This window comes from Ornithorhynchus anatinus, chromosome 11, assembly GCF_004115215.2.
Source record: "Ornithorhynchus anatinus isolate Pmale09 chromosome 11, mOrnAna1.pri.v4, whole genome shotgun sequence".
Taxonomy (NCBI): domain Eukaryota; kingdom Metazoa; phylum Chordata; class Mammalia; order Monotremata; family Ornithorhynchidae; genus Ornithorhynchus; species Ornithorhynchus anatinus.
This window is the reverse complement of record NC_041738.1, coordinates 8,502,914-8,516,312: the sequence shown is the minus strand read 5'-3', so window position 1 is coordinate 8,516,312 and position 13,399 is coordinate 8,502,914. Positions and strand designations below refer to the sequence as shown.

Below are 13,399 nucleotides of genomic sequence, written 5' to 3'. Positions count from 1 at the left end.
GCAGATGAGGGAACCTGAGGCACAGAGAAGTTAGTCTTGCCCAAGGTAATAGAGCAAGTAAGTGGCAGAGCCAGAATTGGAACCCAGGTTCTCTGTCTCCCAGGCCCATGTTCATTAGATATGAGCTCTTTGGATGCTCTAGAGCTCCCGATCTAGCTGGGAGGACATACATTGAAATAAATCATAAGTAGGAGGAAGCAACAGAATTTAAAGATCTGTACCTAAGTGCTATAGGTTCTTTTACCTTTCCAGAGCCCCCATGTCATGCTTTCCCTCTCCGGCACCCTCCTGGAGACGGACACTGAAGCTGGAGGAAGCAGAGTGATGGGTTTAATACAGGGATTAGACAACAACCATTCCTAGACTGTAACCCCCGAATGTAACGAAGACTGTGTCTAGCCTGATCCTCTTGCCTCCACTCCAGCACTTACTATACTGCGTGGCACACAGTAAGTGCTTAATAAGTACAATCGATCAATCAATCAAATTCATTGAGTGCTTATCGGGTGCAGAGCACTGTACTAAGCACTTGGTACAATTTAACGGAGAATACAATTTAACAGAGTTGGTAGACACATTCCCTGCCCACAGCGAAGTTACAGTCTAGAGGTCTAGAGTCTAGTTAGATTGTAAGATACTATTATTCTTTTTATCATTATCGTCATCATCATCATCATTATTGTTTTTAGTCTGGGAGCAGCACGTTAACTCGAAGGAGAGCATTAGGGAAGCAATGCATGACGGGATGTGGGAGTTAGAATGCCAGATAGATGTGAATGGATGAAGCTAAGCACTTAATGAATTACATTCTCTCATTAGACAAGGCAGAACCATTCATTCATTCATTTATTCATTCAAGAGTATTTATAGAGCCCCTACTGAGGGCAGAGCTTTGTATGAGGTTCTGGGGAGAGGTTGTTTTAGGTAAAAATTAAGTTTCTTCCCTCATGTAGCTTACGATCTATTGATAGAAGCAGGCAGAGCCGAACTTTACACAAAGTGTGGAAGCAGGAATGTGGAAAAGGGAAATTAATGAATAAATATAAGTAGATAAATCAGTGTATACCTAAATGCTACGGGTTCAAATGCTGCTGCATAAGCTCAGCCTGACGGAAAATTAAGGAAAGGGCCTCCCTTTGGGAAAAGGAGGAACTGAGGAAAGCAAGAGGCTGGGAACCTACAGGAGTCAGTCTGAGCAAGGAAATCAATCAAATATTTATTGAGCATTTGCCGTGTGCAGAGCACTACGCTAAGCTCTTGGGAGAGTACATTACAACAGAGTTGGTAGACATGTTCCCTGCCCATGATGAGCTTACAGTCTAGATAAGAAAGGAAAGGGGACTTGGGAGCCCCCGAATTAACTGTATTTTTTTAGCTGACTGCTCCCAGAGAGCAGAGTCACACGCTTCCTCCACCAGTAGTTAACCCCAAGGGTCCCAGAGCCCTTCCTCTCCCCAGCCCAGGGGTCAGGCTTTCCACCCTTCTACCTCAGCAGAATTTCATGGCCTAAGGGAAAAAGCAGGGGCTCCAGAGCCAGAGACCTGGGTTCTCACGCAGGCTCTGCCACTTGTCTGCTATGTGACCTTAGGCAAGACACTTCACTTCCCAGACCCTCAGCTTTCTCATCTTTAAAAGGGAGGTTGCCTCCCCTTCAAAGTCTTATTGAAGGCACATCTCCTCAAAGAGGCCTTCCCTAACTAAGTCCTCTTTTCCTTCTCTTCCACTCTCTCTACATCACCCTGACTTGTTCCCTTTACTCATCCCCAACTACCAGACCCACAGCACTTTTGCAAGTATCTGTAATTCATTTACTTAGATTAATGTAGGTCTCCCACTCTAGATGGTAAGCTTGTCGTGGGCAAGGAATATGTCTGTTATATTGCACTCTCTCAAGCACTGATTACAGGGTTCTGCTCACAGTAAGAATTCAATAAATACGCTCGATTGGTTGCTTGATTGACTGAGTTAAAAAACCTGCTCTCTCTCCCACAGAGTGTGAGTTCTATGTGAGAGAGGGACCGTGTCTGACCTGATTATCTTGCCCCAACCTCAGCACTTAGTACAGTGTTTGACACAAAGTAAACACTTAAAATATTATTATTATTATTATTATTAGAGTAGCCACGTGGCCTAGTAGATAGAACACGAGCCTGGAAGTCAAAAGGACCTGGGTTCTAATCGTGGCTCCAATACCTGTATCGACCCCAGTGCTTTGCTTTTATTCACCCCAGTGTTCAATACAATGCCTGGCTTCCAGTGAGCACTTAACAAATACCACAATTATTATTAGTAGTATGAGAAGGAGGAGGAGCAGGAGGAGGAGGAGGAGGAGGAATATTACTAAGCAATGAGTGCTCTTCTTGGCCGATCTGAGGTCATCCCTGCCTTTTTCAGCAGTCACAACACAAGCCCTGGTGGTTTCTTTAAAGAAGGAAGTTGTGCTTCCTCTCTGAACCCCCCCTCCCCCCCCCACACACACACACCGGATATACCTATGTGTGCCCAAAGGCTCACACCCTCTCGTACACATAGGTGAATAGGCACGCTTATCAGTTTTTCTTCCTGAGAAGCCCAAGAGTTGACCAGGTTCAGAAAGGGACTTTCCCCACACACCTACTCCAGTCACCCCCAACCTGAGAGAAGGAAGCCCCAAAGGAAGCCCACCAGCCACTGGCTACCCCAGAAATAACCACAGTGACCATCTATTAGCCTTTAGGCAGGTAATCCAATGCAACAGGAGTTGGGGTGAGCAGTATGTTTTATTTAATTAGGATCAACAGAAGAGATAAACCTCACAGCAGGGCTGGTAATGACAACACTGCAAAAAATAATTCATGCTCAGGTAACAAAAGGGCAAATTTCAATTACAGAAAAAGCTATAAAAAAAAGTTGGCTGAGGATCACAGAGAGGGACGGGGCGGGGGTGGGGGGGGATGTTCGAGTGGGGGAAGAAAATAGAAAAATGCATAGGCTGTGCTTCACAATCAGCATCTGCAAATGCACCTAATCTCTGGCAGAGGAAATAAAAATTGCTTTTCTTTCTCCTCACAGAAAACCATGAGCCCAGCCATTCCTGGCTCTAATCAATCCAGTGTTGCAAAAGCAGCAAGGATCTCTATCCAAGGAGTCTGTTGCACACACCTATTTATTGCATTGCAGTTGCAAAGGGAGATATATTTCCAATAGTGCCCGCCAGCACTCGACATAGCCAGAACCTGAAAAGGAACATAAAAAAAGGCAGGGTTGTCTGGCGGAAAGAGCGCTGTCCTGGGAATCAGAGGACCCAGGTTCTAATCGCGACTCCACCACTTGTCTGCTGGGTGACTTTAGGTAAATCACTTAACTTCCGTTTCCTCCTGCCTAAATTGGGGATTAAATCCTACTCCCTTCTACGGAGAAAGTGAGCTTCATATGGAAAAGGGACTGTGCCCAACCCAATTATCTTGTATCGACCCTAGCGCATAGTAGAGTAGTTGTCACACGATAAGCACCTTACAAGTACCATCAAAAAGTAAAAAAGTAAAATTTTTTTAAAAACTTCTGATTTGGATCAAGTCTCTGGGTTCCTTTTGGGCATTAAGTTCTTCTAGTGAGTTTCCATAGAATCCATAAAACTCTGAGCATTAAGCCCAGAAATGGACAGCTCCCAGAGGGCAGAACTGGGGTCAGAGCAGTCTGCGTGGACTCTTCTAGAGTTCCTGCTAGCTTGTCCTGGGGGTTTTACTCTCCTTGGCACAACCGGGTCCCGGCCCTCAACAGCTGCCTGCCCCCCGTTTCTTTTTTATTTGTTTTTTAACGGTATTTGTTAAATGCTTATTATATGCCAGGCACTGTATTAAGCACTGAGGTAGGTACAAGCTAATCAAGTGGGACACAGTTCCTGTCCCAGGTGGGCCTCACCTCAGAGTCTCCATCCCCAACTGACCTTGAGAAGTCACTTCACTTCTTTGTGCCTCAGTTACCTCATCTGCAAAATGGGAGCCCCAAGTGGGACGGGGACTGTGTCCCAACCGATTTGCTAATATCTACCCCAGCTCTCAGTACCGGGCCCGACAGGCAGTAAGCGCTTAGCAAATACCACAGTTATTATTATTATTAGTGACCTCAGCACTTTATCATTAATATTTAGGCACATAGTAAGCACTTACTAAATGCCACTATCACAATTAAGAAGCAGACTCTGGGTCAAGAGGACAAACTTTCCCTTGTCTTTCAAAGGACTAGCAGAGATTCCTACGGGAGGATTTCCTCCCTGGAAGATGGAAGATGGAGGTTCAGTCCTTTCTTGTCCCCAGGATTTATGGGCAGGGAATGTGTCTGCTATGTTATTATACTGAACTCTCCCAAGTGCTTAGTACAGTGCTGGGCACAAAGTAAGCACTCAATAAATACGACTGACTGACCTGGTCATTTCTTGGCTGCTCCTTGTTTGGCTAACTAAAACCTCCATCTTTTCCCCTCCTCAAACCCAGAGCCTCAGTGATCTCTGATAGGGAAATCGGTGTTAAATTAGTGAACACATCTATAGAGCCCCATTTTATATCCCAGTTCAGAAGATGACATGAACATCTGCTTTCACTTCAAGACATTAATTTTCAATTATTGGAGAAAAACAAAATTAGTCCTGACAAATTGTGGGTGAATAGAGGATCGTGTCTAGTGGCTTGTAATAATAACTTAGAGAGCCAACAATTAGCATCTCCCAACCAGAGTTTGCTGATGGATGCTTGTCATTTGGAGTAGGAGGGAGAGAGGCGATCCCTTGATCAGCTCTGCCTATTCACACAGGTCCTTTCGGGGAGGGGGAAAACAATAAGCTCTCCCAGCAAGATGCCTCTTTCCTGCATCAATCCCTTCTGAAGGTGATTAGGATTAAAACACGTAACAGAAGAAGTCAGATTTTCATCTTCTTAGAAACCCAGTGGCTCTACCTCCTCCTTTCTTCAGATCCACGACTATCTCTACTCTTCCTCCAACCTAAGATTTGTGATTTTGTGTCCCACACTTAATTCCACTAGGTCTAATTACACTTTGACGACAGTTAACAACCTTGCATCCGCAGAGTCGCAACCAAGCACCCAAGTTATAAACCAGCGATGTCCCGCCTCGGGAAGGCGGTTGGAAAAACCAGACCAAAAGGTCTCACATTAAACCTCTCTGCCCAGTTGGGCATCAAAATGCTCTTTAAACCCCCCCAAAACCTAAATCCTGGAAGACTTGGGTGATGTCGAAGCATTCTGGATTCAACAGAGGAAGGACTGGGACAAGTCTCCATCCGTACTGATGCTAAATCCCAAGGACGCAGCATTTGATAAGAGCATATCAACAGTGTAATCTCATTTGATGGGATTTTTGTGTGCTTTGGCTGCCGGGGTCACTGTATCAATAAGAATCAACTGAAATGTGAATGAACAGCAGAATTAGCCGCTCCTACCGAAGACCTCTATTATTTGGAGAATTATGTTTGTCTAGTGTGTTCTCGCAGGACTTTGTACATTTTTCTCTTAAGTAAGGGGGCGGGGGAAGGGGGAAGGGGAAAAGTAGCGGGGTTTAAAAGAAGTGAGAGAATGATATCTTTAAGACAAGTAGGAAAGACATTAATTACTTCCAAAGTCAACTCGATACTGAGGCTCCAACATTGGTATAATTGACTTTGCAAGCAGAACAACAGCAATATAACAAAGAAAATGTCAGTGTTTTCACAGCGCTAATCTATAGCACTAGGAGGGCCTCCTGCTGTCAGCCAGAGCTGACAATACAATAGCTTTCAAAAGGATATTACCATCATGCTTTTATTCCTGACATCAATCAAGACAAAGAGATTCCTTTTCACAAGACATTAAAAATCAAACCTTTGTAGGAGCAGATAGGTAAAACAGCATTCCTTTAAAGGGGGCACCATTCAGAGCCATCAGCTAATTGGAGCTCAGCAAAAGGGAGAAGTATTTTTATTTACTTTGTGCTGCAGAGGAGTGGAGCAGGGTCTTATGCTGCTGATTGACACAAATGAGGCAGTTGAATAAGAATCAAAAGTTTCTCTCGGCATTTCTCCGGGTCCCCACTGCCCCACCCCCTACAGAAGGCAAAAATCCATGACAGCTCAACCGAAACTTCAAGGAGGATAAGGGATCTAGACTTAATTAGTGCATTTTGGGGCAAAACAGCTTGATTACTGAGGAGTGTGGGTTTGTGGAGAAGATTCCCCCTTCAAACTGACAGCAATTTGCAGAATTGTCAAAACCTGCCACCAAAGTATTGCTGATGTTTGGTACCTCGTGCCACAGTAATGTAGACCTACAAACTGTATTTCAGTGGTTCATCCCTGCTAATTGCCCAAAACCTCCCACCGAGGTCTTTTCTAATGTCTGAGGCTCAGTAATTCACCCAATTGCTAAAAATTCTAATTACTCCCCCTTCACAAAGCATCACTTCATCAGACCCTGCAAGAGACCCGATTTTATTTCAACCCTGGCCAAAAAAAGAAAATGAACTAAATTTTGCAGTGGGAAATGAAATCTTCCTCACTTTCCTCTTCCAATATCAGAGGACTACACTTGCCTGGTTGATATTTACAAGGTTTATTATACTTTGGGGGGGGTCAGAGTTTTAGGCAATTAAGATGAACATTATTATGAAATGTTAAATACAGAGCTCTTTCTCCACCCCAAATTTGAAAGGTTCATATAATGTACGTGCAAACCCACCTGCATGCACGTGAGCACGCGCACACGCACACACACACATACACTCGTTTATACATCTCACGGATAAAACATCAGGGATGTCACCATGACCTCAAACTTCCATACCCTGTTGAGTCCCTTCACTTGACACCTGTCAACACCTGCAGAGGGGTAAGAATTAAGAGGACCAACCTCTGGAACTCACTGATACCCAGAGACCTGGGTATGAGTGGACCAAATGGGATAAGTAGAGGCAGAGTCGGTGGTACATAAATAGGAAGGACTATTCCACATTAGAGATGGCCGGTACGGTAAACATTTACCATAGAATAACAGAGCCTTTTCATGACAGCCAGGTTGGCACAGTACTGACCCTCGACAACACCATAATGCTATAGAACTGATTACCTAGCATGGGAGGAAAGGGAGAGCAGAAAGAAAAAGAGTAAGGGACAGACAGACAGATAGACACCAAGAGGTTTGGGGGGTGGGGGGGGCGGGGAGAGAGACTAGCAATGCCTCGGAATTCCTCCAATTCACATGCTCTCTCTAAATCAGCTTTCTAAGAGCCAAACTGAATACCCCAGCATCAATAGAGTGTAGTGCTGGATTGCTTTGGTTTACACATTCAAATGAACAGTTAAAAGAAATCAATGCATCTAATTGCGAGACTGTTAAATCCTACATCAGGGAAAGAATTCCACAGCTACCCGCCTAAATGGTTGGCTACTGATATAGCAATTATTGCAACTTTCTATTAGAAGTGAACCAGATACCTAGTATTACGAAACACGCAGCTCCATCGGGCAGGTCTGTGCTTAAGATCCTATGTTCCAATTTTGTGCTTTTTTTTTTTCCTTCTCCCTTGTAAAATATGTACTCATTCACTCGGCGGCAGTTCCATGAATTAAAGTCGTTGCCAACCTCGGATGCTTCTGCTGAATTACTTTACGACTCCTATAATGCCACAAGTATTTTACACCTTCCATTATTAATATGCAGCTCACCTTATGTTTAACGTTTAAAAGAATTCTGCTGCCAGAGGCACAGAGTCATCTCATTTTATTGCTTATTAAGTTTTGGCGAGGAAACAGGTGTAAGGATCTAAACAGCAATTACCAGACACAAAGGATGCTTGACAGAATGCTACAAGTCATTCAGAAGAAGGGAATCAGCGATTTGAATTGGGAAGTAAAGTCCTTAAGGCTGTGCTGTAGTTCCCTTTCAGATCGAGATACAAAGCTTCCGAATCTGTGGGTTTTTGTTTTTCTTTTTTCTTTTTCTTTTTTTTTTCCTCTCACACAAGATCGCCTACGTTTAGTCAAACAAATCCTGACGATTTACACTTGTTTTTGGTCTCGGTTGAATCGGGAAACCTGTAACCTCTGAGTGCCTTTATTTATTACATCTCAATTATTTCCATGGAAACATGTACTGTGGCAACCTACAGCGTTCCCGGCTCCCTAGATCACCAAATTTATAAGCTGGACTTTTTAAAAGCGAAAGACTTGGAAGAGTGAAAGACAAAGGAAGAGGAAAACGCTGGGATCTGGCTGACCCACGTGCGCCTGGCTCCCAGTTAAGGATCTAGCCCATGTCCACCGATTCCTTCCTTCAGTCGTCGCTGAACACAATGTACACCCTAATTAATACTCGGAAATGTAATTAACGGCAAGTTGACGCTGCAATTGGAAAACACATCTTCCGAACTGTCGGGCAGGTCTAAACCGAGGCTGGAAAATGATTCCAATTTCTCTCTAAATGAATGGGCTGTGGTGGAATCCGCGGCACGGAATCCTGAATGAAGGGAGGCAGAGCTCCTTAATGTTGAGTGGCAGCGATAAGTGCCGGGGTAATCATTATAAACCACCTGATACAATCAGAAGAAATAATATCAGCGCAGAGCGATGACTAGGACGCTCAGACTGAGGCCCAAATTATCAAAGTAACAAATCGGTGCGGGGGGGAGGGGGGGGAGAGGGTAGGTTGGGAGGGAGGGGGAACTGCCACGCTGTGATTTGGAAAAATGAAACCACAGGCGACAAGTAAATGGAGTTTTGTGTTTTGTTGTTGTCGTTGTTGTTTTTTTGCTTGGTTTTAGCATAGTGTCAGGTTTTTTTTTCCAAAATCTCCATATTAAATGAGCTTTTGAAACGGCAGGGGCTCTGACCCTTCGGAAAGTTGCCCCTTTGGAAAAGCAAACTGGAGGAGCCCCAGTGATTTCTCCAGAAAGGTGGGAGAGTGCCACTGGGTAAGAAAGGCCCCGTCTGAGGCCTGTTTGATTTTTCAGAGCTGTCCTCCTTTTGCTTTCAAATAACACTTTCAGAACATCTATGAAAAAGAATCATATTTCTGTCTTTCCTTCATCTTGCGTCGCACGTTTCAGAGATCAATTACTGAAAGCGATTTGACACAGATTGGGCTGGAGGTTAGGGAGCTACAATACCTCACTGTTAGCACTGACAACTCACAGCAGTGAAACTAAAACACACTGTTTTTCCTTAAGCAGCCCCTTCCTTTCAAGCATCTTTAACGGTGAGGACCCTACTGTTTTAAACGTCTTGGAGGGTGTCCATACCCACTCTCCGGACACAGTTTTTACTCTCATTTCCCGGGGAAAAAAAATAAATAAAAAAGAGAACCCACGAACGAGGAACTTATCATCGACATCAAATGAATCCGATCCCTCTTTTCCTCAAACTCATCTCGACGAGAGAGGCAACTGTTCCACCCTACATACCATCAGTCAGTTTTCTGAATCAAGCCCAAGTACCTTGTGCCCCCTTTGCTGAGTGAAAGAGGTACCGCATTAGAGGCACCGGGGTCTTTGACGGGGCAACAGAAACAAACCAGGGAGTTAATATTTACAGCTCATTCATTAGCCTTTAGTAGTCACGGTTTTAACCCTGATCAATTACCCTAACTTGGAATTCCTGGCCCGGGATACCAGAGAGTCTAGTGCACCGCCCCCCAAAACCCATCCTTTCTGCTATGCCTTACCCTGGAAAAAGACTGCAAGGAACCAGGCCTTCCCCGACTAAGCCCACCCCCTTTTCCTCCGCTCCCCCTCCCCTCCCCATCGCCCTCGCTCGCTCCCTCTGCTCTACCCCCTTCCCCGCCCCACAGCGCTCTTGCGTATATCCGTACATATTTATAATTTACATATATATATAATATATATATATTTATGCTAATGATGTTGTGTATATATACCTACAATTATGTAGATGCCATTGATGCCTGTTTGACTTGTTTTGATGTCTGTCTCCTCCCCTTCTAGACCGTGAGCCCGCTGTGGGCAGGGATTGTCTCTCCTCTATTGCTGTATTGAGCTTTCCAAGCACTTAGTACAGTGCTCTGCACTCAGCTCTCGATAAATACGATTGAATGAACGAATGAACCTTCTAGGAAAAGCGTTCACAACGCTTCACCATTTACTACAGGGCACACCGGTCTTGTACACAGACACACACGCAGACACACACGCGCGCCCGCGGCTGTTTGTCAAACTGTGTCACTTTTTGTTTTGAAGGAGTTCCCTTCCACTAAATGGGGAGGGGGCGGGGAGGTTGTGTTTTGTCGTTCCATCAGGAGAGTTCACCTTTCCCCACCTCGGATCATCTGCTTTTCAGGATCGCTTTAACTCGGAATGGCTCTCTTTATAATTGAAATGAAATGCTGTTTCCAAACCGTCAGTGACTCGAATGCTACGTCTTTTCTGCTAGGTTGCCTGAAGCTGTCTTGCACATTGTAAATTGTAAAACAGAGATGAAGTTAAATACTCCTCCAAGCCACAGACTGGTTCGATTCGAAGACAGGATCCCTCCCCTCTCCCACCCCTCCCCATTTCTCTCTCTCTCTCTCTCTCCCACACACACCCTTTCAATCTTAACCTTTTAAAATCCTAAACCCTACAGAGAAACCCTGGACTCCATCACTGAGCCTTTCAAACTGGTTCTTGCCATCAGGTTGCCCTGGCAAGAAGAGAACTTCCCTCTTACAGAGCGAATGTTTTCAAAAACTTGGAGGAAGGGTTTAGAGGAGAGTTCTGTTACTTTTGTTTTGAAACTGAGCGCCTAGCGATGACATGTGGTGTCCATTGGGTTCTTGGAAGACCCAACCTTAAAAGAGAGAGGCAGAGGGCGGAGGTGGGGTTTTTTTTGGGGGGGAGGGGGGTCCCCTCGTTGATATTCTCTTAGCACCCCTTATACAGATGTCAGGGCGCATCCTCCAAACGGGGGTGGAAAAATAGGTGTCAAGAGAGTTCAGGATTGAGCTGGGGACCCCCACCTCCGCCCCCAGCCGGTGCCCCGGGTCAGGGCTAACCCGGGGCACTCCCTAAGGCAAGCATTTGAGGGAAAAGAAAGGAACCGATGGACTCCTCCCTCCCTTTCCCCGTGCACCCCGCGATCCCTAAGGAATAAGAATAGTACCCCCTTCCCCCCTTCCCCCTCCGCCCCAATTCCCGATCCCGGGAGGAGAGGCAAAGAGAGCATTCTAGGCCTCCAGCCTTCCATCCCGGGAAGCGGGATGGGGTGGCACAAAGTCCCCAGGCCCCGAGGAGTTCCGGCTGCGGGGGGCAGGGGGAAGCGGCCGGCCTCCGGCCTCTAGCCGCTACCCTCCGGCCTCCAGCCTCCAGCCTCCGGCCTCCAGCTCCCGGCCTCCAGCCTCCTCCTCCGGGCCCTTCCTTCCCCCGGGGGGCCTCGCATCATTCCGGAGCCAGCTCAGAAACGGGGCAGAGAGTGGAAAAAATATTCTCTCTGTCCATCTCCGTCTCTCATTCTCTCTCTGTCGGTGTCCTCTCTCTATCACTCCCTCCCCACGTCTCAGGGGGTCGGGGGCCGGGGGTCTTTGGGGGAGGAGCGGGCCGGCTCCCCGGCACAAACCAGACAGTGCGGCCAAAGCCCGGCCGGGGTCTGCGGGGGTCTGCGGGGGTCGGTGTGTCTGCGGGGGGGGTCTGCGGGGAGGGAAGAGGAGGAGGAGGGGCCGGGCCGGGCCGGGCCGCCCCCGGGGGCGGGGGCAGCTCCGAGCGCCCGGGTCCCCCTCCCCTCTGCAGCCCGCCCCGCCCCCCGCGGCGGGCCTGGGGCCGGGGAGGTGAAGGGGGTGCGGGGGGGTGCGGGGCAGCAGACAATGCCCCGACCCCAGGGCGCCTTTGGTCCCGCCGCCGGGGGAGGTCACCAAGTCCCAGGGGGCCCGGGGCGGGGGTGGAAGGGGGGGGGGGGCCTTCCCCGGGCCCCCTTCCCCCCGGTGCCCCCTCCCTCGCCCCCGGCCCGGGGGACGGAGCCGAGAGCGCGGGGGGGCCCGGGCCGGGGGCGGGGGGGGGGGGGGGGGGCACCGCGGCTGCCTCCCCGCCCTCCCCCTGCAGACCCCGGCCCGGGCCCCCTCCCAGGACCCCCCGATTGGCAATCCCCGCCAAGGCGCGGCCGCACCCCTCATCGGTGACGCGGACGGCCGGTCGGCCGGGCTCCCCCAGAGGACCCCCCCCGCCGGGACCCCCGGCCCCCTAAAGCCCCCCGCAGCCCCGGGACCCCCGAGGGCCGGCACAGTTGGGGGGGGGGGGGCAGCTGGTCCTGCGTAACGGGGTAACGGGATAACGAGGTAACGGGATAACGAGGTAACGGGATAACGGGGGGGCGCCTTTCGGCTGGGGGGGAGGGGGCGGCTCTCCCCTCGGCCCGGGGGAGGAGGGAGAGGGAAGGGGGAGTCCTCGGAGCTCCCCTCCTCCTCCTCTCCTCCTCCTCCTTTCCTCCTCCCCCTCCTTCCTCCCTCCTCCTCCTTCCTCCCTCCTCCTCCTCCTCCCCCCTTCCTCCTCCTCCTCCTCCTCCTGGTGCCGGTCTGTGTGCGAGCCCCGGCCGATGGGTCCCCGGGCCCGGGGTGTGCGGGGGTCCGGGGGGGGCCCGGGGGGGTCCGGGGAGGTCCGGGGGGGAGGGTGAGCGGTGTCCGGTGCCCGGGTCGGGGCTCTCTCACCTTTTACCGAGCGCGGCTTGGCTTGCTTGCGTCTGGACATGTCCGGAGCTCCGGCCGGTCCTGCGCCCGCCGCCGACTTCCCCCTCTTTCTTTCCTTTCTCCCCTTTCCTCCTCCTCACGCTCGGAAACTTTCTCCTTTTTTTTTTTTTTCTTTCTTTTTTCTTTCCTTTTTTTTTTTTTTTTCGCAGCCGGGCCGGCGGCTGCGGGAGCGGATCGATGAGCCCGAGAAGCCCCACTTCGGAGTCTACCGATCAGGGATGATGGGGATGATGGTTTGGATTATTACTGGGGGTGGGGGGGGGAAGGGAAGAGGCCGGGATGGCGAGGGGAGGTGGGGAGGGGGCTCCGGGGCGGGGGGGTGTTTTTTGCCTGTTGCAATGCGGCAGCCCCGGGCTCGGCGGTCCCGGAGTCCCGAGGACACTCGGCCAAGCCGCGTTATGCAAAAAAAAAAAAAAAAAATCCGCCCCCTCCCCTCCACCCCCCGCCGGCCCCGGTCCCTGCGGACCCCCTCCCCCCCCCCCCCCACCACCAGTACCAACCAACCCCCCCTCCCTTGCACCCTCCTCCTCCTCCTCCTCCTTCCCCTCCTCCTCCTCCTCCTCCTCCTCCTCCTCCTCCTCCCCTCGGGTTATTTTTGTGCAAAGTTTGCAGGGCGTCCGACGGCGCAGCCCGGTCCGGACTCTCACAATAACCCCATCTGGAGAGGGGACGGGGGCTGGGGGCGGAGGAGAGAGGAGAGAAGAGGAGGA

General features: G+C 49.5%; 1 protein-coding gene across 3 annotated transcripts in view; it reads right to left on the bottom strand.

Moving 5' to 3' along the window:
* Window positions 1-12,785, bottom strand: part of ZNF423 (zinc finger protein 423) — a 351,343-nt gene extending 338,558 nt beyond the window's left edge. For 2 of the 3 annotated variants that reach the window (XR_005660542.1, XM_029075685.1), the window contains exons 1-2: window positions 12,651-12,785; window positions 245-307 (exon numbers count right to left, since the gene is read on the bottom strand). Coding sequence is in view for 2 of the 3 variants with exons in the window: in XM_029075685.1 (XP_028931518.1) it covers window positions 245-307; window positions 12,651-12,690 (103 nt within the window). In the remaining variant the exon portion in view is untranslated. The remainder of the gene's footprint in view (window positions 1-244; window positions 308-12,650) is intronic. The other variant, XM_029075686.1, reaches the window with a different exon arrangement.
* Window positions 12,786-13,399: the final 614 nt, after the last annotated feature.